At 32.6% G+C, this 20,986-nt stretch overlaps 1 protein-coding gene across 1 annotated transcript; it reads right to left on the bottom strand.

Annotated features, from left to right (window-relative positions):
* Positions 1–18,565: 18,565 nt before the first annotated feature.
* Positions 18,566–20,830, bottom strand: LOC139524048 (uncharacterized). The gene has a single exon (XM_071318629.1). It carries the CDS (start codon positions 20,828–20,830, stop codon positions 18,566–18,568), a length of 2,265 nt encoding a protein of 754 aa, XP_071174730.1.
* Positions 20,831–20,986: the final 156 nt, after the last annotated feature.

Raw genomic sequence — 20,986 nt, forward strand, 5'->3', positions numbered from 1 at the left:
TTGATAATTTAGATATTTTCCAGTTGAAAAAAGATAAAGAAAGAAAAGTATCGTGTGTCTATTAATTGTCATGTCAAACGGCCGCATAAGCACTATCTTTTTTGTTATTTTAAAAAGTGATCAACGCAGTCATCAAACTGTTAGATATAAAGTTAATATAAAGTGTCTAAATAGTGAACGAAAGGTTAAGAATATCATTTGCAGTATCCTGCTGGAAATTAGCTTCAAATAGATACGGGAGTTCAAGGACACTTTTCAATCACACTGGGCAGGGGAAACATTTAGGTTCGTTCTTTCATTTTATGACACTTAGCAAACATATTTCTTTTTGAAAATACACTTAACATACTAAATACTAATAAATAACTGTCAAATCATCTGCAGTGTGTACTGTTGGCACAACGGCAAACCATGTACTTTGTTAAGTGTGTATGCCTTGATTTGTTATTGGCACTGTATTTAATAGGCTTTTATATAACATACGGGCTTTTGATTGTCCTTTTGATTGGTTTGACCCAATTTTTCTATTAAATTAAGTTGGCATTTGATTAATCTGATTATTTGATGTTACAAATGTATCAATAAAGCCTTTTTGTCTAAAGAAAAAGGATAAACATGGAAGATATTCATTGGAGATGTGATCCGATGATTAGATATTTATGAACGTTTTGACAATAAACTTTCACGGTACTAAAATATATCGGTACATATATCATTGAATAGGGTCATGTTTTCTCTGATTGTTTCTGTTGTGCATGACGTCTAAATACTAAAAGAGCTGAAAGTTGGATGTTAATAGATCGATCATTTAGTCCTAGATACATGATTTTTTATATAAATTATAATTGATTTTGAATTAGAGGGCAGTTACCACTTGTACTCTCATATTTGAACTTTACAGGTATATGAAGATGTGGTATGAGTGCCAATGAGACAACTTTCCATCCAAGTCACATGTAGACAAAAGTAAACCATTATAGGTTTAAGTACGGCCTTCACCACTGTCTTAGGTAAGTGGGAAGGGTTACTATCTCGTTAACATGATTAACACCGCCATATTCTGTATGTATGTGGCTGTCCCAAGTCATGAGCCTGTAATTCTGTGGTTGTCGTTTGTTGATGTGTTGCATATTTGTTTTTCGTTTTCGTTCATTTTTTATACATAGATTATGTCGTTAGTTTTCTCGTTTGAATTATTTTACATTTCTCATTTCGGGATCTTATATATCTGACTATGCGGTATGTGCTTTGCTCATGGTTGAAGGCCGTTCAGTGACCTATAGTTGTTTATTTCTGTGTCATTTTAGTCTCTTGTGGAGAGTTGTCTCATTGGCAATTATATCACATCTTATTTGTTTTATTTTCAACAATGAGCCTTGGCTTACGCCGAAAAGCAAGATATAAAGAGCTCTAAAAATTACCGGATTTAAACGTTTTAACAGGCACTAACCTTCAATCTAACCTGAAGTTGTGGTGTAACATTACAATATAGACAGACACATTATAAAATATTTAATTAGATTGGCTTAACTCAATCAAAACATATATTTATAAAAATAAGTAAGCATACATTGAATGAATAAATTTGAACTATGACATAATATTTTCTTCTTTTTTTGTTATGGATGTACGAATACCCAGGCACGTCCAGTGTGTGTTTTATACGATGTTTTTGGGGTGTTTTTCTTTTCTTTTTTTTATCAATCTGAAGAGTTAAGCCCTTTTGAGCTGATTTTTATAGTATGCTCTTATGATGTGCTTCAAACCCATTGTCCCGGAGTAAAGGAACAATTGAGGTTTAAACCTGCCACATACTTTACGTGTATACTACATGCCAATAACCTGTAGTTATGTGGTTGTCTAAGGTTCATATCGATCATATATGTTCGAATATTGTTGAGCCTGTCCAAAGTCAGGAACCTCTGGCCTTTAGTAGTATTTTCAGTTGGTTTTTATTTATTTATATGTCTAGTAGTTCAGTATGACGTCCATTTTAACTTTTTTTTTTAAATTTGTATTTAGGGGCCATCTGTGAAACACCTCTGGTTGCGAGATTTTCTCGACGTATCGTTGCTGCTCAAAAAATTCGGAAAACAACTATTTTGATCACGTTTGCCTAGAAGAAAACAATTCAAGCAGGAAAAGTTTCATAAACAGTCTATCATCTACACGCTGTCGAGTCTTTAACAAATTGAATATTATTTTCATTATGGGCTTCAATAGGAAAGAGTCACTTTGTATTATATTGTACATAATGTTCATTGCGGTTGAAATTACATTGAGCCAAACCAGTATAGAAACTAAGATTTCCATGTTACGGCAAATGATCATTTCAAATGAAACGATATATGTCGGAGGTGTTGGTGGTAGTGCGTCTTATTATAATGAAAACATGACGGAAATGTCATTCAACGCTAATTATTCAAACGTATGGTTACTGTTGTATGATGAAAAGAGGGAAGAACTAACACAATGTAACGAATATTATGATAACGTGAGCCATTGATCAAAGCTAACTGCATCTTTAAGAAACACTGGAATCGAAAGCACCAATATTTCAGTCGATATACGATACTATCCAACCTGCAAAATGATCTACACAAACGAAGTAACCGCAAGCATTGTGGTAATAGGTGCTAACTCTGCTGAAGTGTTGGACACATCGTATGGAATTTTGTCTTTTAACTTGACGGATTTTACCTTGTTTAATACCAAACCAATTCGAAGAGGACCAATGAATATTGAACGTAATGATAAAGAAAGTTTAACATTCGTATTCAAATCAACCTTTTCAAGTGTATCACATTTTTACTTTTTATTTCAAGTACATGCAAATAATCAGTTCAAAACTTCAATGGGAAAACTATGCATAACCCTCAAAGATAAAGACGAGATTCGAAAGATATAAAAACGGATACTATCATTCCTATGAAAATATGAATATAACTTGTGAATACAATGGACGAAGCTATGGAAAGATTGAATTATGTATAAATGTTTGCATCAGTATTAATAAAGATATAATAAGTAAATAGTTATCAAAGGTACCATGAGTATAATTCAATACACCAAACGCGCGTTTCGTCTACATAAGACTCATCACTTACCCTCAAATCACATAAGCCAAACAAGTACAAAGTTGAAGTAACATTTAATGTATGCCATGTACATTCTGAATTTTGTACATCGAATATATTACAGGTTTGTCGAAGACTTGAGGGTGATATTTGTAATATAACATATCATACTCTAGTCGGTGGAAAAGGAATCGAAAACATGGATGCTGTCTTCGACATCAACAAAACAATTACTGCTTTGGACATTCTTCAAACCAGCAATTACTCGGTTTTATATTTTGGATCAAAAGATGGTCAACTATGCATAGTATGTACTAAAATAGTTATTAATTACTATGTAAGGTCCATAGAGTAAATAACTTACAACTCAGCTTCTTTTATTGTTTTAACTTTTTAATTTTTTGTATTTTATGTTTCAGAAGTCAAAGGATAACAGAATGACTAAGTCAATTCTTGTTCGGAATTACAAAGCTGAATGTAAAAATTTACATTTTTGAGATGTTTACTTAAAAAGGTCTTGAACATGTCTATAATTAAAATATTTCTTAGGTTTTTTTTTATATGATATCAGACTTCAAAAAAATAAAAGAAAGTTTTTCAGATCGCATCTTGTCATAAGTAAATTTAAACTCGAACTTGATCCATTCTAAAAAAAAAATGGAAAAAATCTGTCCACCTGTTTTTGAGTTATTGCACCAGAAATGTTGATTTGGTTTTTTGTCTCGCCTACGAACAAAAGTGGCAGGATGCAAGACACATAGATTTCAATCTTGCAGTTGCAGCGAACACTGTGTGTATTTCTATTTATATTTCAGATGGTATAGAGGACATTGATCCTTCATACCTATTATACAGGTGCCTTATGATATGAAATTTCCTTCTGTCATATTTTTGCTGTCCTTGATCTCATTTTCATGGTTTAGTGACTGCTTGAAAAAATGTTTTATTTGTTTTTGTTATGAGAAATTTTCACTTATCATTAGTTATATATAAATATACTAAATAAATAAATGATTTGGAAAATACATTGAAGGTATAAAAAGTCATGAGAATTCCGAATGTAATTAGGTTATATCCGGGCACTCTGGTTCTAAACCTTGGTTCCATCTGGGTTTTCTGGTTCTGAACCTTGGTTCTTTGGTTCGAAACCATGGTAACTGGTTCAACATCCGGGTTGTTTGGTTAAGGCAACCCAACTTCTTGGTTCCATCTGGGTTCTATTCTAGATCAATCTAATGTTCCCGTTGAACATAACAGAAGATAACCGCAAGTCTCCGAATAAAAAGGTAAAGTAGGTCAAAGACGCTATAATTATTTTATAACATTAAACATTTTAGCATCGACGGTAAAGGAAGCTATAAGGTATTTATCTTCTCATTTTAATTATTTTGATAAGGAAACTAGATAAAGATAAAGCATCGTATAGATTTTTAAAAACAAACCGAAGTATACAGTATATCGAACATCCTTTTATTTAATTCATTCGTTTTGTTTTGTTTTGTTTTTCTTTTACTCATCCCTTATTTACGTAAATATGTCTAGACAGTGGCGGATCCAGAACTTTTCCTAAGGGGGGCTCGATCCAGTCATGCTTCAATGTTTCCCTATATAATCAACCAAATTTTTCCCACGAAAAGGGGGGGGGCGCCACCCCCTGGATCCGCCTATGCTAGAAGTTTTAAAACCACCCAATTAGGACATGTTGTTTATATGGCTAGCGATATGTGCATCTAGCCACTTGACCAGTTGACGACTTGCATATATATTTGATTGCACATTGATTATCAAGTTCGACTGAATTTTATTTAATGGCTTTGTAATAATGTCAGATTTGAAAGAAATACATGTGAAGTATATGTAACAAATCTTTTTGTTCAAAACAGAATGTTAAAAGACATAAAAAGGAAAGCGATGATCAATAAGTTGGTAAGCTTTAATTAGTTGAAAAAAAGGTTATAAAATATAATAAAATGTATAATAATGTACAATAAATTTGTCAAATTTGATACTCGTTCAGTCATTGTGAAGGGCATGCATATACTCATTCGGCCAAACATAAAGAAATCAAAATTAAGATTGAATATTTTTATAATAAAATTATGTGTACATGTGTTAATGACAGTGTTAGTGGGATGTGTATCACCAGCACAATAGTCAGAACTTCTGTGTTGGCGCCATGATTAAGGGGCATAAAGAGTTACACTAGTCTGTCTGTCCCGAACATCCAATAAAAACGGGTTCCACTCTCCTAACTTTAGTTTGCCTCTACCAAATACTACGAAACTTAATATACACAATATACATGATATATAAAAGAAGCTCGTGTATGAGTGCCAGTGAGAACTCTCCACAAGAGACTAAATGACACAGAAATTAACAATTATACAATGTAGCCTAGGTCACCACATGGTCTTCAACAATGAGGAAGGTTCATACCGCAAAGTCAGCTATTGAAGGCACCGACATAACAATATAAAACAATTCAAACGAGAAAACAAACGGTCTAATTTATGTACAAAAAATAAACGAAAAACAAGATAGGCACGTGCATATAAAATCAGGCAGGATTAAACATGTTAGCGGGATCCCAACCCTCCCCCTTATGTGACATGAGTGCCAATGATAACTCTCCACAAAAGACCAGATGACACAAACACTAACAACTATAGGTCATATACAGCTTTCAACCATGAGAAAAGTCAATACCGCATATAGTCAGCAATAAAAGGCACTGAAATGACGTTGTAAAACAATATTCAAAAAATGAAGGAAAAACAAGTATGTAACACCTAAAAAACGACATTCATTGAATTACAGGCTCTTGACTTACCACAGGCACATACATACCGAATAAGGCGGGGTTGAACATGTAAGCGGGATCCCCACCTCAACACAAAATCAAGTTTGAAATTTTTAAGTGTCAATTTTACCGTTCAAGAGTTATCATGTCCCTTTACAAACATATGAAGTGCTGACTCTTTCGTTTCTTTTTCATAAATAAGTCTGACTCAATCAAATGTTAGGAACCTTATACGCGATTCACATTACCCCATAACACAGATCTATTAAGTTCGATATTGGGTCCCGATGGCGTCACTGTTCATGAGTTTTTAGATGTAAAAAGTTGTGGTACGAGTACCAATGATACAAATGTCAACCCGGAGCCTTGAGATAGGAAAACTGCTACATCTATTGTTTCCGTTCTTTAACTTTAATTTGCCTCAACCAAATGATTTGAAAATTATTCACAATGCTTATGGTCGCAAAACGGTCAAAATTACGTGAATCCTGCATCTATATGTGGAAGTCTACTCATCTTTTTCACAAGCAGGGGCATCTGTGGTTAATAGACATATTTTGCATTTATTTCAGTAATCAGCTTATTTACTTCCATTGAAATCTTCTTTAAATAGACTTAACTTGCACATTTTTTTTCAGAATCTCGGTGCAGTTTGGTAACAAACAGACAGTGATATTTCAAGTTAAATGTGACCAACTTAACAAAGTGTTTCACTAGATTGAGCTCTCTGTCTAAGTGTACTTTAAAGGTTCTTAGCATTGAGTTCAGTTTATTGATATGCGTATACCTTCTGTGTGACTTTTTATGATGTAGAACCATGTACCTACATGTCCATGAAATGAAATCTAAGGTAAAATGATTGAAACATTTTGCATTATCTATCACAACTGGCAGCATACGATGCTACTGAAGCAGTACATTTTCTTACTTGATATTCATGGAAATTAAAGGATTTAGTTTCATCTGAACCAAACATTCTTAAAAATTGAGAATGGAAATGTGGAATGTGTAAAAGAGACAGTAACCATGTCAAAAAGGCAGAAAGCAGTCAAAGGCCACTAATGGGTCCTAATAGCTGACTATGCGGTATGGGCTTTGCTCATTGTTGAAGGCCGTATGGTGACCTATAGTCATTGATAGTTGTTAATGTCTGTGTCATTTTGGTCTTTTGTGGATAGTTGTCTCATTGGCAATCATACCACATCTTCTTTTTTATATCTTCAACAAAGCGAGAAAATCCCTCGCCTAGAGGAGGGCTTCAGATGGCCCTTAACAAAATGTGTACCAGTTCAAACTCCAAATCATATAATAAACTTACAATTAAAAACATACAAGACTAACAGGAGACTCCTGACTTGACGTCAAGGTAATCATACCAAGAGACACATCCAATATGCAAAGGTCAAGAGTCAAAAAGTCATAGTCTGGTCAAGACATCCTTTAAAAAAAAACCCACAAAGCGGATTTTGAGAAAAAAAGGGTCATATTGGTACACAAAACTAACAATATATCTATATATCTAACATGTCTAATATATCTAAAAGATGTAGTACGAGTGCCAATCATACAGTTAATTCTCCATTTAATTCAAACAAAATATACAAGTTTTACATTGAGGGCGAAGGTCAAGCTCACATGAAGTTTTTCGTGCCAATAGACTCATCATCTTATGACAACACATCTACATGCCACATATTTAGAAGCAAGGTCAATTGAACATTATATTTTGAGGTCAAGGTAATATACCGATAAACACAATGCAACATGATGACACACCCAACGTGCATACATGTAGGTCAGGAGTCAAAAGTCAAAGTCTGATCAAATGTTCTATGTAAAAAATACACACAGCAGTCTTGCACGAAAGCTCATCATGGTACACGTAACAATGTCTTATGTCATGATGCACTACACATGCAAAATATAGAAAACCTAGGACAGAGACAGAAACACAAGACATATAACTAAACTCAATTGAATGGTACTTGTATTGCAGGTCACTACAATTGCCTTCAACAAAGAATATAAACTCTCGCAACAATGCATTTAGTTAAACCCGTCTTTCACTAAAGTTTGAGCAGGATTCTTTGCAACGATTATCTTACCACATATAATTGAGAATCGAGTCGTGCAGTTATGTCAATAAATTAAAACGGTAAGATTAGACTTTAAAACACTAAAAACTAGGGTTTACCATTTTTTTAACCCAACCATATGATAGTACTATGGTAAACTTATGGAAACACATGATACAGTCATGAAATTGAATATTTGAAATAGTACGACCAGAACAACACAAGACAGAGTTGTAAACAAAAGAAAGTAATGATAAATACGAATTTTTAATCCCAATGCACAAATTAGGAACCGTAGTGTTCATTCAATTTATTTATCTAAAATGTACGCTTGGGTTAAACTTAAACAATGGAAATTAACACTGTATATTTATATAAACGATCAATCTTGTAATAGGATAAATAAAATAAGTATACAGAATCTTTGCAAGATCTACATGTCCGTTTGACAGGATTCCCCTGTCCTTGACCTTATTTCATGGCTTAAAATTAGATTTACGTTATTATGTCTGTTTTTCAGATACTGTTAACAGGAGGCAACTATATTTGTTTATGTATAGAATTATTGCAAGGTGTACCCGTCTGTATGGCAGGGCTTATCTGGTCTTGACCTCATTTTTATGGTTCATTGGTCAATCTTTTATGGTGTGGTCTGTTTCTTGTATTCTATAAACAATAGGTCAACTATATTTGATGTATGGCTTTATTGTAAGGTGTAAGTTTTGTACATGATTATCTGACATTGTTTATTTGACATTGAGCTATTTTTCATTAATCATTGATCATTATTAATTTGAAGTTTATATGATGCGTGCAGTGAAACATTATGTGACGGAATATCAAAATAAAATCAATCATGATAGTTCTTTCAGTAGATGAGACATTTAAGCGGATTCACTCTTGTCTAACTTTTGGACATTGTTTCAAAAACTATAGGAGCTAGTTTATGTAGGTTTAAAGTGTAAATGCTGTCAAGGGTTATCAGCATGACAAGATTTTTCTGTCCTGAGAAAGAAAATATTTAACAACTTGTTTTGAGGTATTGCCCCTGAGATATTGATTTTCTCCTATTTTGTCTCGCCTGCGATGAAAGTCGTGAAGAGTAAAACAAAGGTGTGGTTTTTCCGGCGGTTGCGGTTGTTAAATAAAAGTGTTCTTTTAGTTCAATTTGAACTAAAAACTACTTTTTTGTATATATATATAACGTTGCATTACTTTAAGTAAACATCTGTTTGATATCTATTTTGCAGCCCTGTCATGGTACCTTGAATTAAAAACTAATGTTGCTATCAATTTTTTATCATTTCATACCGAAAGGATTAATCATTCGGAATTATCGTCCGAGACCACCGATTGGAAATCCGTAATCTAGAATTGTTTATTTTTAATTTATCCCTTTTGGCTTTCCGTCTTTTACGTTTCACTCTCCATACAAATAACAATTTAAAAAGTAAACCATTATAGGTTAAAGTACGGCCTTCAACACGGAGCCTTGGCTCACACCGAACAACAAGCTATAAAGGGCCCCAAAATTACTAGTGTAAAACCATTCAAACGGAAAAACCAACGGTCTAATCTATATAAACAAAACGAGAAACGAGAAACACGTATATATTACATAAACAAACGACAACTACTGTACATCAGATTCCTGACTTAGGACAGGTGCAAACATTTGCAGCGGGATTAAACGTTTTAATGGATCCAAACCTTCTCCCTTTTTCTGAAACAATAGCATAACATCACAACAAAGAAAAACATACGATAAAATATCAATTGGCAGACTTAACTCAATCAAAAAACGTATGATTAAACAATGAACGAATAAATTTGATCTGCGATATCTGAATACAAATGCACAGTTAATTAAATATTAGAGACAAACATTCATGACCAAAAAGCTAACAAACAAATTCAAACACAGGACATGACTGAGAAATATTTAACCAATCAATGTTCACTTTAGAAAAAAAAACGTTTTTTTTTATAATCTTGAAGTTTATACAAATGTTGTAAGAATAAGTGGAAAATTGAAGATATTACAAATAATCAAAGCTGGTGTACAGACAAGATCCATAAAATAAAAAATAACAAAAAAGCATTATAAACAGTATCAACAGGTCGAATTAAGAAAATACGATTTGAGAGTACTCGCAGTTACTGACAGCTAGTTAAAAGCCAAAACCAATGTCAGCATTTCAAGTTAGTTACTTGCAGTATAAACTGTAGTTAAACAAAAGTTACGGGGGTAAAAGGTACTAGTATTAATAACAGAAAAAAGAAGTCCATTCAGCAATACATTTAGTCCATTTCAATCTAACCTCAAAGATTTTTTTCCTTTTCGTTTTGCTTATAACAAATTTTGATTTTTTTCTGTGTTTCTGTTTAATTTGGGACCGTTATACCCATCATATTATAAAAAAAGTCAATATTTATATTAATTTCACGAATTGTTGATTCGTTATTAAAGTTATCTCCTTCAATTAGAGTACGAATGTCTGTACCCCGAATGTTGCTCTTGCCAGGGTGTTTTTAAATAACCAAACTTGACAACATTAAAAAAAATAATATAATACTAGTAGTATATATTGTAATACAAATCTAGATTCTACTGACGAGGAAAGGTAACTCTAGGTCACCGAAATCAGAACTATTTTGTTCAGTCTAGGTGGCCAAGTAGTCTAGAGAGATGGATACAGTGTAGGCAGTGTTGTTTCAATATCAAAGTTGTACGAGTTCGAACCCCGGCGTGGCAGATTTTGCATTGTTGTGCTGATATAAAGAGTCATTATATATATAACAATATGTATACCTGAAACGAATGACCAAACGAATTACCGCGTCAAAGCTGTTTTTCAACTGATGATAATCCGGACCACTGTCTTTTTTTGAAACATTTTGGTACACTTTTCAAGGAGTAAGCATGTAAAAGCTGGATTTTTCAGGCTTTTAAAAACAAATACCTAACTTCAATCTAGGGTTCTGTAACTTTTTATTCAGACGAAAACAAACTAAAATAATGGATACGCAAATACAGCGCTGTAAAATATAAATGTTCTTATAATTAACAGATGGATAAATCTGTTTACTAAGTAATAATAATTAAAACTAGAATGTTCGTAATTCATTACCATGCAAACTTAGCTGCATACATAAGTATCTGGTCACAAAAATATATACCGTGGATACATGTACCATAGCAATTACTTGTCTTAATTACAGTTATACCAATTAGTCTTTACTTTGTTATAGTGGTTTACTCCTGGTTTGCCCACTTTTAATTCTACCAATTATAATTTATTAGTTAAGAAAACAAAAAAGACAAAAGGTTTAATGAGCATACAATTGTATAGTCTGTTCCAACTTAAGTATATAGTTTGTAAGTGTTTTTCTAGATATTCAGGTTGTTTTTTTGTATAGAAAAATAATTTTTAAAAAAATCAAATATTTTTTCTCAGTAATTTGATATCAATTCAATCAATTAATTCAACATACATATACAGCAAATAACTAAAAAATGATATTCAGTTATAAAATTGTCTTTATGTTCATTAGTTTCTGAATGATTTTCATGATAGAAATATATTTATACATTTAGTTCTCTTTTATTGCAAACTTTATTTAATAAATTAATTAATTTTATAAATGCATTGCATAAGGAAATCAATTAAGCACAAAAAAATAATAAGGGCACTATATGTAAAATGATGAGAAATACAATCTTTTATATATACATAAAAAGTAACAAAACATTTAATATATTTACAGTCACAATTAACAATAATTCACTTCATTGTTCATTTCAAATGGAGAAGATGGGATGTTGCGTCAGAGTAATCTACCACGTTGATGGGTCCTTGTTGGTATCTGTATATGAGTCTGGTGTCTATTACTCTGTATGGTCGTCTTTAAGGTGGGCGTGTTCCTCCTGCTGCATACTGAATAATGTTGCTTTATGTTAGTGCCTTTGTCTTCTTCAGTAGCTCAATGATCTCGTAGATGTTTGGGTGAGCGTGTTTGAGTAGCTTCTTATGTTTGTTGTGCCATCCTTCCAGGTGATTTGTGCATGGTGCAGGGTCCTTCTGTGTAATAGTGGTTCCATAGAAAGCGGTAGTTTTCAACCCAAAACCCTGTCACGTAATCTGTAAATGAAGTTGTAGCGGGTATGTTTTCAGTTTCTCCAATGTCTTCTAAAGTGTTTAGCCAAACATCGTCAACAAGGTGGGTGGAACAAGAGGCACCAGTAGTACTGCGGCTCGTCGTATGAGTTAAGTAATGTCTTCATTTTCTCTATAATAGGACTGTAGTCCATATTTCTGTGCCGTTCGCCATATACACTGGGTGAAGTGGAAGAAGCAGCCTTTCACGGATACCCCTGGACATACTGTCTGTGTTGCGTTGTTGGTTGCTGTCTCGTAGTCAATAGATAGTGTTTCTGGTTGAAGTTGTAACTGGTATTGTTGATAATGTCTACTGAACAGTTGCATATTCTAGTTGTTAAATTTAATTGGATAATTTAATATTTTACTAAATTTTGAAACAGTTTATTGTATTGAACATAAAAAAAAATTAAGTTGAATAAATTAAAAGATATCATACCTGCCAACTTTTGAAAATGCCCATGGGGGTTTTAGCGCGCGACAACAATTTCAAAGTTTAAAATTCTTTGCGACGACTATTTTGCGCGAAAAAGTGTCATTTTTGCATGATTTGTAAGATGAGCTTACATCCCTTTTTTTTAAGTTTATTTGCATGATTCTAGTTATTATATCAGCAGAAAATATGAACATGTAGCTGTAAGACCAGGAATTATTTTCATGTGTAAGGATACTAAATAGTTGTTGACTTTTCCAATTTAAAATTATACACAAAGAAGGACTTTTATCGGGTTGGGAACAACACATAGGGATCCCCCCTCAATGTTAGGACATTAAAAACCACTTTTTAAGTACAAATGAGCATTCATATTATTTGAAGAAACTTTTCCCAAGAACTGTACATCTTATGATCTATCATTGTCTATCTGGTATTATATGGTCAACACATGTCCAAGAATTTTGATATGTTCTTGGCCTTATATCTTCTTTATTATTCAAAATAATAGGACTCTTCATTTAGGAAAGCTGTTCCAAATATAATGTCAGAATTTCCCATTTTTAAGTTAACATATCTACATTTTCCTATTTAATTTTTACAAGAGTGACCCCTTGACTAAGGGTTGTCCCTCATTGAACATAAAAAAAAATTAAGTTGAATAAATTAAAAGATAAACTGATATTCAAATGAGATTTATTCTATTAAATTTTTAATCTTTAGTTTCTTTATTAAGATAAAAGATAAACTGATATTCAAATGAGATTTATTCTATTAAATTTTTAATCTTTAGTTTCTTTATTTCACTTTTCATCTTTTTTTCAGAATGTACCAATAAAAATATTTGTTGATAAATTGAAATATTTATTCATTTTAGTACACATTTTTTCCTATTTTTATTTTTATAAAATAAAACACATTATTCTGCCAAATATATATAAAATATAGAAAATTTTTGCACATTTTCCTTGATTTCATAGCAGAATATAATATTCTTTTTTAATTTTACAGGTAAAATAAAAGGTAAAAGATATGACTATAATTCAGAAATAAACTATAATTGTTAAAACAACCATTCCCTCTATGTTTACATATACATGTAATTAAAAGTGGGCAAACCAGGATGACACCGTTATAGTATATGGTCTCATGTGCTGTCTCATACCAATGTCTATTAAATATCATTTAAGCAATACTTGTGTTTGCAACGTAAACTACACGAAAATGTAAGCCGCGTGCTTGGTTAAATAATAAATTTAAAAAAAAACGATCCGCGCATTCATTCATTTTTATTTGTAATGTTTATCCTCAAATTATTTTTCGAGAATAAAATAGGTTATTTAAGTAAAATAATTATAATTTCTGATCGTACAATTCTACTCTTTTTATGATTTAAATACATTTACGATCTCTTTTCGACTTTTGTTATGAAATGTAACGCTCGTTCTCGACATTCAATCTAAACATGCATACGTCTAAACTATCAGACAGTTATTGCGAATAGTTGTGGCTTAAACTTTTGATCGCATTGTGAAAGATCTGTGACTTAAGATAAGAAACAAGAAGTACCAAGTGAAAAATAGATAATTTGCCTTACATATTTTGTAAAAGACTGATCAGCAATTAAATAGTAAGATGTTTGGCTGCAGTTTTAACAATGTATTATGTGCTACGCTATCATTTTAAGTAAAATGATGATAGGAATATTAGAGGAAAATAGTTTTTTTCCTAGTCCAAACGTATTAAGTTTTAAATATTTGGCATAGTTCCTTTGTCAAAACTGTTTCAGTGTAAAATATTAAACATGTTTGTAGGTTTATTTACAACTTGGTGGAAAACGTGAAAACTTTACAACAAAGCTTGTGTCTGTAGCCAATTCGAAGATTATTCATATCAAAGTTGAAAAGGACAGTGTATATTACATAACTGAAAAGAAGGTGCGTTACTATTCTACCCCACATTTATAAATATGTCATGAAAAACTGCATTCTTGTTTATTTAATAAATCAAGAATGTGTTTCTGCATCGAATTCTAATAATGTGTCTCATGGATATATCACAATACGGTGTCTTGTTGCAACGTTTAGGACAATTCTTTATTAAATTTCATATTTGAGAGTATGTCGACTTAATTTTGTATTATATGGTTCTTCTATTAAAAAGATATGATAATATCTATTGCAGTCTTAAAAGGTCCATATATGTATACATGAAACAACATATCAGTTTGTTTAAACAGGATACAATATACAAATATTTCTTACAAATTAAGAAATGACTATTCGTAACATATTCTACACAAAGTTGTCAAATCAACAAATAACTTCGTAAAATTGTATTAACGAAATAATTTTGTCAGGCAATTCAACAAACTAAACTTACAAATTTTAGAATTTCGCCTAATTTTTCTGAAGGACTTCGTGTAAGAACTTATTCTGAATTGATTTTCCTGTTATCATGTTTAAAGCATTATTACATCACACACGCAATTTGTTCAAAAAGGCAGACTATTTCAGAGATATTGGCTATCTATGAGACAACTATCCACAAGAGACCAAATGATTTAAAACAACTAGATGTTACTGTACGACACACAACACAACAAAACATGCTAAAATGTCGCAATTAGGAGATGCTAAAGACGTCTTAACTAAGATGCGTCTCAGAAGGATTCGAGACAGTGAGACCTTTAGAGTGTCTTGAGATGATACTTAGTCTATCCTAAAATTGATTTTTTTTTTCAAGAAGAGCACCCCTGCTTAATTTACTCGTTCTCCTTTCAAAGTTAAACATATGTATTACTATAATTGATTTTTGATAACTCGTTTCAGATAGGTAAAATAAGATATCAACGATTGCTTAATACACACGGACTGTGAATCTCGTATGAATTCCTTTAATTCATCTTGTGGAAGGGATTATGATGAAAACAGGTGTATACGTATTGTTTAATTTTGAAGAATTTATTCTAATATACAAAAGTATAGACATATTCATACATGAATAACACGATTTACTCGTTCGGTTCTAATAAAACTTGGAACTATATACATCTCAGCTGGTTATAATCTTCTCTTTAAAGAAATGTACTTTTAAAAGTTAGAATTTGGCAGTGTTAGCCTTATAGGGTCTGATTAAAAGAACAAATTACAATGTATCTATTATTTTCTAATATCTGCAACAGTTTCTGAAAAAAATACCCGATTTTTGCAGTATAAGTATCAAAAAGAATGCTTCTTTATTATACAACACGAAAACGGACCAAGGAGACAAAAACGTCAAATGTCATCCCTGATTCAAGACGTTATTGTCACATTTACTTTTTTTTATGTTTGAACCTAAATATTTGATAAGTTTGATTATGCCTGTAGCGAATACCAAATGGAAAAAGGTATATGGTTTACAAGCGCACAACACTTTATTTCCATTGAGTTCGCTAGGTGCCCAATTGAAAACGGGCATAAATATAGAAAGTGACAAATTTTACTGATTGTTAAGTAATTTATATATTATACATATACATGGATATTGTTTTAGCAGTTGATAGAACCAGGTTTTTATATCTCTCCGACACTCCGGCTTACTCCACCAATAAAAACTGACTGCCATTGCACAATGTAATCATAGTTTCATGTATGTACATACCTTTTTGAACAGTATTCCTTTTCACCACAAATGATAATATAAAATTGATAAAACAGGTGCAACATCAACAATTAATATTCCTCGGTGTGGATTTCATCTGAAAACGGAAACTGCATACGTTTCAGCAATATAATTGGCCATAAAAAGATCGATACTACAGTATGTAAAAATATTAGTTTTAATAAGTCAAATTCCTCCAAATAAACCAACTGAAATCACTCCCTATATATAAGTAATAACTATTTATATTATTAAAGTGTCAAACACTAGTCTAGTCTATAAAGTTATAAACTGAAGGACTTCGTGTAAGAACTTATTCTGAATTGATTTTCCTGTTATCATGTTTAAAGCATTATTACATCACACACGCAATTTGTTCAAAAAGGCAGACTATTTCAGAGATATTGGCTATCTATGAGACAACTATCCACAAGAGACCAAATGATTTAAAACAACTAGATGTTACTGTACGACACACAACACAACAAAACATGCTAAAATGTCGCAATTAGGATATGCTAAAGACGTCTTAACTAAGATGCGTCTCAGAAGGATTTGAGACAGACCTTTAGAGTGTCCTGAGATGATACTTAGTCTATCCTAAAATTGATTTTTTTTTCAAGAAGAGCACCCCTGCTTTATTTACTCGTTCTCGTTTCAAAGTTAAACATATGTATTAATATAATTGATTTTTGATAACTCGTTTCAGATAGGTAAAATAGATATCAACGATTGCTTAATACACACGGACTGTGAATCTCGTATGAATTCCTTTAATTCATCTTGTGGAAGGGATTATGATGAAAACAGGTGTATACGTATTGTTTAATTTTGAAGAATTTATTCTAATATACAAAAGTATAGACATATTCATACATGAATAACACGATTTACTCGTTCGGTTCTAATAAAACTTGGAACTATATACATCTCAGCTGGTTATAATCTTCTCTTTAAAGAAATGTACTTTTAAAAGTTAGAATTTGGCAGTATTAGCCTTATAGGGTCTGATTAAAAGAACAAATTACAATGTATCTATTATTTTCTAATATCTGCAACAGTTTCTGAAAAAAATACCCGATTTTTGCAGTATAAGTATCAAAACGAATGCTTCTTTATTATACAACACGAAAACGGACCAAGGAGACAAAAACGTCAAATGTCATCCCTGATTCAAGACGTTATTGTCACATTTACTTTTTTATATGTTTGAACCTAAATATTTGATAAGTTTGATTATGCTTGTAGCGAATACCAAATGGAAAAAGGTATATGGTTTACAAGCGCACAACACTTTATTTCCATTAAGTTCGCTAGGTGCCCAATTGAAAACGGGCATAAATATAGAAAGTGACAAATTTTACTGATTGTTAAGTAATTTATATATTATACATATACATGTATATTGTTTTAGCAGTTGATAGAACCAGTTTTTTATATCTCTCCGACACTCCGGCTTACTCCACCAATAAAAACTGACTGCCATTGCACAATGTGATCATAGTTTCATGTATGTACATACTGTACGAATCACATAAAGTTTAACTTAGGGCGAAGAAATGAGTATGCGAGTTAAGTTGCACCATGTATCTATCTTTTATTCTTTTATAAAAATCATATGGTCGCTAATAATCGATTCTCTACAAATAAAGAATAATTTCACATAAATAAAATACATAAATTATAATAAGATGTACATGTTTAAGTATTCATATTAAACTAAACAAACAATAAAACCATTTCATTCATGTATCATAATTTCTCTCGTAAGTTAAATTACGTTTAAAATAATAATTTAAAGTTACGCATATTTCTAATAAATAGTACACAATGTTTTCTCTCTTTAAATAAGTTTTGATATAATAAAAAGATAGTATACATAAAAAGTTTCTTACCAACTTTGATCTGTCTAATAAAATAATGTGCATCCGTATGTTATCAAAATAAAGTCTAGACGACGAAGCGCACGTCAAAGGCGTAACGTCATAAAACAGAAACGGGAAAATGTGTTGTTCAAAAGAGCGCAACGTTACATTAGCGCTTTCATAAATAAATAGTAAAAAACTGAGTTTCGTATTCTTACAAAAATAAATGAATACGTTAGTTAAACAATTAATTAATAATAAACTTATATTTCAAATTTGAATATTTCAAATCTTACACTCCCCACAATGAAATTACCAAATAATTTCTTAATACAGTTAGAAAAATATAATACAATTTTGTCACCAATAAAAAAAAAACAGTTCTATTTAGAACACTCGAGTACGCATAGTTTATTTATAGGTCTTAAAATTTGTGACTGACTAGTTTTGACCACGCAGCTACGGATATGACCATGACGGCTCCTTGTGATCTCGACTATATTCTACCCGTTATCCTCTCTGTATATCATCAGCAACTAAAACAATATCGTCTATTTCAATATCTTGTTGTTCCCTCTGCCATTTGCTTCTTTGCTGCGGCTTTCTTTCCCCTGGACCTCCTTTTGTTTCCTCCTTTCTTGCTTTTTTGGATGGAGACCTTGCCCTTTTCTTTCCCCTTCTTGGGTTCTTGGAACGAGCACGTTTTGCTGCCTTTCCCGGGGAGGCGAATGCTGACCTGCTCCTGCTCCTTCTGTTGGACATGGACTTGGATGAACGATGAGTTGGGCTTGGCATCCGTCTTGCTGGGTGATATAAGACTGACTCCGTCATTTTCATAGCCTCTGTATCATTTGTAGACAAGCCATTCTTGTCTTCTCGTGCTCTATCATCAAAATCAGAGGTCCACATCCGTTCTAATTGTCGCTGCAACAAAACATCCCTTGCCTCCTCAAAATGTACATTTATAACGTTTGACGCATGCGTATCTTCAATAGGACCACGAATAGCCCATCCGAGGCGTGAGCGAATTGCATATGGTTGGTTTTCGTTACCGGACCTTACTTCTAACGGAATGTGAGCGTTAGGTGAATCTGTACCAATTAACAACATGACCTCGGTTAAATCAGTAGAGGGTATCTGTATATCGGCCAAATACGGCAATTTTCTTATATCTACATTTTCTGCGGCAGATCGAGCAGAAATTGGAAGCTTCTTAACTGACCAGACCTTTTTTAACGACACGTTATCATTTCCGTCAATAGCTTTTACTTGTAAGTCAACTTCTTGACCGTGAATTGTACTACCAGAAGAGCTAACAGTAGACATCTCGAAAGTGACCGGCTTGCTGGCTATATTTAATTTCTGAAGTAATCGTTCATCACATAAAGTTTTATCTGCTCCGTCATCTAGCAAGGCAAATGTTTTGCAAGAGTTACCGTTCCGACCCTTAACGAGGACAGGAATAATTCCTAAACAGTTCTTAATCATAGAACCTTTAGTAGCTGCGCAATTAACTGAAGGCTGAGTAGCTGCATGATCAAAACCGGGCTTAGACCAACTATGCAATAAAATATTATGCTTAACATTACAGTCAGATACAGTGCATGCCTTTGGTTTTCTACAATTGTTAGCAAAATGCTTCCCTTTTAAACAATTATAACACAATTTTAACATGCGTACTAATTTATACCTATCATCTAAACTCATTGACTTGAATTTGCTACAAGCTGTCAAATCTACACAAGTACCTGTACAACATTTACATTTGTGCTCATATTTAGCTGTGTTATTTAAACTTTGAGTACTTAACGTAGTAACCTTACTATTAACTGTATCATTATTATGATGGTTACTTGTAAAAACCCTTTTATCAGTCTTGTTCTGATTGTTTTCTCTACAAAGATCGTACCCATACATAGAACTAGCAATGCGTGATTTTTCGTCTACAAATTTAGCTAAGTCAGAAAAACGGGGTTCTCTACCAGACTCACTAATTGAATGAGCAATGTCGACCCATCTTGTTCTCATATGCATTGGAAAGCGTTTAACAATACACCTTAAATTTTCAGAATTATCAATATCTGAATTAAAACCTAACTGAGACAATGTGATTTCACATTTTTGCATTTCTAATGCCAATTTAGATAAACCTTCAATATCTGACGCTTTAATCTGAGCGCCGTACACTAATTTTTCAATAAATGATCTAGCAATTACATGTGGCCTACCGTATCGGGAGTACAATATTGCCCTAGCACGTTTGTAACCCTCATCAGAATCTAATAATACACAATCTTCTATACAACACTTGGCTTCACCTCTACAGTACTGAATTAAATAACTCAGTCTCAAACTATTATCACTTATTCTACCTTCAATGTTTGTCTCAAAGTTCCTTATAAACTTACTATAGTCTAACGGAGTTCCATTAAAAGTTAATAATTCTGGTTTTGGCAAATTAAACCCTTCGTGAAGTGTAGATGCTAGGCGTTGAAAAGCCGAATCTATGCTGGAAACACTTACATCCGAAAATCCAGACTGAGCACTGATTCCCTGTGTACTGTTATTAATGTTCATCTTTGGTTTATCAGTTGCTGCAGTTTGTCCGGAAAGAGAGTTCATATTAATACACTTTTCACTCGCAGGAACAGAGCTCTGTAATGTTTGCGAGACTGTTTGCGAAATGTTCCGAATGTTCACGATTCCACTGGTATTATCTGTGTCTTCTTCCACTGCTTCTTGCCACACTGATTCTTCGATATTGGCCTCTTCCATCTCGGATAGTTGATTAAATACCTGTTGTCTAAATTTAATTTCTATTTGTGCACGCTCTAGTTCATGCTGTTCTGATAATTTCCTGAGTTTAAGTTCTGCGATTAGCCGCTTAGCTTTGGCACTGCGAAATCTAGATTGTGATGAAACTGAAGATCG

The sequence above is a fragment of the Mytilus edulis genome, chromosome 1 (genome assembly GCF_963676685.1).
Source record: "Mytilus edulis chromosome 1, xbMytEdul2.2, whole genome shotgun sequence".
Classification (NCBI taxonomy): Eukaryota; Metazoa; Mollusca; class Bivalvia; order Mytilida; family Mytilidae; genus Mytilus; species Mytilus edulis.